The 4,236-nt window shown below is 60.0% G+C and overlaps 1 protein-coding gene across 2 annotated transcripts; it reads left to right on the forward strand.

Moving 5' to 3' along the window:
• Positions 1-200: 200 nt before the first annotated feature.
• Positions 201-3,468, forward strand: TMEM125 (transmembrane protein 125). 2 transcript variants are annotated; one of them, XM_027618023.1, is made up of 4 exons: positions 201-332; positions 852-960; positions 1,668-1,805; positions 2,028-3,468. In XM_027618023.1, exon 4 carries the CDS (start codon positions 2,169-2,171, stop codon positions 2,826-2,828), a length of 660 nt encoding a protein of 219 aa, XP_027473824.1. In that variant the 5' UTR covers positions 201-332; positions 852-960; positions 1,668-1,805; positions 2,028-2,168; the 3' UTR covers positions 2,829-3,468. The 2 variants fall into 2 exon arrangements, with proteins under 2 accessions (XP_027473824.1, XP_027473833.1); XM_027618032.1 differs by lacking the exon at positions 852-960 and having other exon boundaries at positions 205-332.
• The last annotated feature ends 768 nt before the right edge of the window (positions 3,469-4,236 follow it).

The following is a 4,236-nucleotide window of genomic DNA, read 5'->3' on the forward strand; positions in this document are numbered from 1 at the left end:
ATGGGTTAGGGTCCAGGCTCTGGGGCAGATAGACAACATTCCTCCTGCTGCCCAGATCTGAGAATTGTGTTTGAGCCCTAACAGCAGCAGACAGAAGCCCCTCCCTCCCCGGGAATGCCTCAGCCCGGCAGAAGGAGCTGTGCCACGTCAGCCAATTGGCTCAAGCCCTGCCTAGGAAACACCTGCTGATCCTTCTCCCTCCCCACGCACACCCCCAGGGCTTACCTGGACGCAGGTCAGGCAGGTGAAGCACCTCCCCGGAAATGGAGCTGGAGTGCCCCACCTGCCTGGCCCTGCCTGCTCAGATCGGATCCAGCACTTCCAGGCTTCTTGTGAGTGCCCCATGGTCCCCTGACCCCCCCCCCCACCGCCCCCACTCTCTCCTACTGGCTCGGCCTGAGAACCTCCACCCCACCCCCAGCCTGGCCCCACTGCCCCAGCACACCTGTGCAAGCGCTTTCGGACCAGTGAAGGCACCGTCCTGGGGAATACTGGGATTGACTCCAGGTCCCCTCCTAAGGCCCCCTCCCCCACCTCCCTTGGGGCACTCCTACCCTGTGTGCTAGGCTGCCCCTCCAGAGGGGCTGTGAAGGACAGACTCATCAGGGGTGTATCCCGTGGAGGGCCACGTTCATCATATTCCTGGAACGACCCAGGACCTGCATCCTATGTGTAAAGCAGGGATCCTATCCTGAATTGTAAGGGAGAACATTGTATTCTTTTATTTAAGAAAGCGTTCTTTAGGCATCTCTGCAGGCCCTGGAATTCCCATTGGAATTTTGAAGTGGAGATGTCAAATGATTCGCCCCCATCCTTCAAGATAAATGTTATTGTCCTCACTTTTCCAATAGGGAGACTGAGGCTCTAAGAGGTGAACTCATCTGGGGCTTCTCTGACCCTCCCCTAAGCCTCTCTTCGGACTCACCCGCACACCGGGCATTTATCACCTATGCACCTGCTGTAAGCTGGGTTTCCTTGAGGGCAGGGACCATGCTGCTTTATTTTGCCCAGTTTGAGTCATGCTGGCTGGCCTCTAGAGGAAGGTTAAATGTTAAACGAGTAACCACTGTCAGGTCCCTCGCCCAAGTCCCATGGCTGGTAAGGACAGGAGCTGGGGTTCAAGGACAGAGTCCTCCTCCCTTTGCTCCACTTTAGAGAAATCCTAGAGGAGGAGGCTGGCAGGAGGGGGTTGGTGAGAGGAAGAATGGAGAAAGGAGGCAGGAAGAGGGGCGTGGGTGGGGGTGAGGAGGCAGGAGGGGTGGGGATGGAAGCAGGGACTATGTGGAGAGAGGTTTACAGGTGGCCTCCCTGGGACGTGCACTTCACAAGGAAGTAGGGAACATGACAGGAGGAGGAGGTCTGGGCTAAGATGATGAGCTTGGGTTGGGACGTGTTGCATCAGAGATGACTAGGGAACATCAAGGCAACAATTGGCTTTGGGTCTGGAGCTTAGGAGGGACATCCAGGTTTGGGGGAGAGACGGATTGGGGCACCAGCAGCTGTGGATAGGAAATCGGATGAGATGTTGGGGAAGGAGAGAGTTAGGGATTAGATCCTGACCCACAGAGAAGTAGCTGCAGTCCCAAGAGAGAAGGTTCAGGGTCAGGCTGCTGGTTCCAGAAGGGTTAAGTCATAAGCCCCCTCCCTCCCCGCAACCCTCCCCCCAGGAGCCAGCAGTGACAGCTGAGGCCATGTGAGTCTGATCCTGAATGAGGCTTTATCTCTGCTCTTGGTCCCACCATCCACTGTGGCACCAGCTCCTTCGGCCAGCCGGGATGGGACAGGCAACTGAGAGAGCCAGAGAGGTCAGGGGCTGGGCCAGGGGCTTCCCTGGAGGGGTGGGGGAACGTGTTCTGTGGGGGAACTGTCCTGGGGCCATTGGAGAGGCATTCCCAAGTGGCAGTGCTGGGGAGGGGGTCTGTCGGGGGACACTGGGGCACATTCCCAGGGATCATCCCCCAGGCTCCCAGGAGAGACCATAAAGGGCGAGTGGGCTGGGGAGGTAACAAGTGTGATCCCCCCTGCAGGTGATGGTGACCATACACTGGACTGGGAGAGGAACGGGACTCTGGGCCTCTAGCTGCCAAGCAGGTGGTGGGGGGCTCTAGGCCATGACCCACACCCTCTAGTCCCAACACTGCACTCTGACCTCTACCCCGCCCGCCGTCATGTCTGAAGGAGAGGCTCCAGTCCCGCCGGCTGGGGGGCTGCCCCCAGACATGCTGGCAGAGCAGGTAGAGCTGTGGTGGTCCCAGCAGCCGCGGCGCTCCGTGCTCTGCTTCTCTGTGGCCGTGGTCCTGGTGGCGGGCTGTGGGGCGGGAGGCGTGGCACTGCTGTCCTCCACCAGCAGCCGCTCGGGCGAGTGGCGGCTGGCGACAGGTACTGTGCTCTGCCTGCTGGCCCTGCTGGTTCTGGTCAAGCAGCTGATGAGCTCGGCTGTGCAGGACATGAACTGCATACGCCAGCCCCAGCACGTGGCCCTGCTGCGCAGCGGCGGAGGAGCCGATGCCCTTGTGGTGCTGCTCAGTGGCCTGGTGGTGCTGGTCACCGGCCTGACCCTGGCTGGGCTGGCCGCCGCCCCTGCCCCGGCCCGGCCACTGGCCGCTATGCTGTCGGTGGGCATCGGCCTGGCTGCCTCGGGCTCACTTTTGCTGCTGGGCTTGCTGCTCTATCAGGTGGGCGTGCATGGACACCGTCCCCCTCGCCATGCGGCCGCCCCCTCCACCCACAGTGACCGCAGTGGCAACGGCAGCATCTTCAGCATCTCAGGCCAGCTCTCTGCCGGCCAGCGTCACGAGACCACATCCAGCATCGCCAGCCTCATCTGACCAAGTTCCCCTTTTCCGCCACCTGCCTCAGCGGCCACATAGCTGTGCCGGGGTGTGAGCGGGCGTGAATGGGTGTGTGCTTGCACGTACATGTGCAGAAGAGTGTGAGTATGTACGTCTCCCCAGGACTGTCCAACCCTCTGAGGGTTGTGTGACCTGTGCTGTGTGACTACGTGACCCCATGCCACAGGAAGGCGTTGGAGGTGTCTCCTCAGAACTGGGGGTCTGTGACCATGGAATGGTCAGTCTACCTGTCCCTCTCTGGAGTCCCTGAAGATTCTTGGCCCCTATTCCCAACACCCCTCAAATGCCACCCTGCCTTGTGACACCTATCAGGGATTTCCCAGGAGTGACTGTTACCTGCCTAGCCTGGAGACAATCCCGGTGGCTCTTCACTGAGGAGAGTAACTGGTGACAAAGTGGAATGAGCACGGGCTCCACGATGTGCCAGGACTGGACTGGAACCCCTCCCCCCATCTTCCACTCACCAGCTGGGGACCTGGGGCAAGTGACTTGACCTCTCTGAGCCTCAGTTTCTGGAGAGTCACAGTCGTGGTTGTGGAAATTGATCGTGAGGGCCACATGCCATCGGGTATGGAAGGACCGGGCACGTGGCAGGTGTGCAATAAAAGTGGTGGCTGCTGTCATTGTGATTGTCTGTCCCTCGCCATCTCACCTAGAGACCTTCCCTCCCGCTCCCCTTGCCCACCCCCAACAAGTACCCTTCTCCCGGGAACACTGTGCCTCTCTCAAGCTGACAAAAGGTGCCGTGTCCCCAGTCAGGCCTGTAGTTTCTCCTCATTGGTACTGCGGAGGCGAGCTGGGGTGAGCGGATGCTTCCCTTCAGGAAGATGGTAGGTGTCTGGTCCCGGGGGTCAGGGGTGGGGCGGGGTGTAGAGAGGAGTGTGGCCCGAGTACTTCACGTTTGCCTCTGCACTGGTTCAAGATAAAGCCTGAAGCACTGGGGTTTTATCAGCTGGTTTCTCTGGAGGCTGCAGCTCCCTACCCGACCTCTAGGACCAGAACATCTTGACCCCTGTAGTTGCTGCACCAGCCCGTCTTCCTCTGCACCCCACCCCCGCCCGCCCCCCCAGGCATGGGAGGGTTGTGTGAACCCCCACCCTGGGCTGTAAGAGTCACTTCCTGCTTGGGGTCAGCCCTGGAAGGGATCGCCCTTCTGCAGCGCAGAACTTCCTGGGTGGCAACCATCACCTCCCAACGGTAGTTTCATCACTCTTGCTTCTCAAGGTCAGATGCGGCGCAGCCTGGCCAGGGCCCCAAGAGAGGCAGGGATGCCAGACGGGCCTCCAGGGGGTGCTAAGCATAGAGCTACATGTGCTCTGATGGGAGAAAATTGCTTTCAGGGGCCAAGATCTAGGGGCCCTCCTGGAGAAAACGCAGCGCTGAT

The sequence above is a fragment of the Zalophus californianus genome, chromosome 4, assembly GCF_009762305.2.
Source record: "Zalophus californianus isolate mZalCal1 chromosome 4, mZalCal1.pri.v2, whole genome shotgun sequence".
Classification (NCBI taxonomy): Eukaryota; Metazoa; Chordata; class Mammalia; order Carnivora; family Otariidae; genus Zalophus; species Zalophus californianus.

Bases quoted from the DNA above. Each gene is read 5' to 3' on its own strand.
- TMEM125 (XM_027618023.1), top strand. From the start codon at position 2,169: ATGTCTGAAGGAGAGGCTCCAGTCCCGCCGGCTGGGGGGCTGCCCCCA.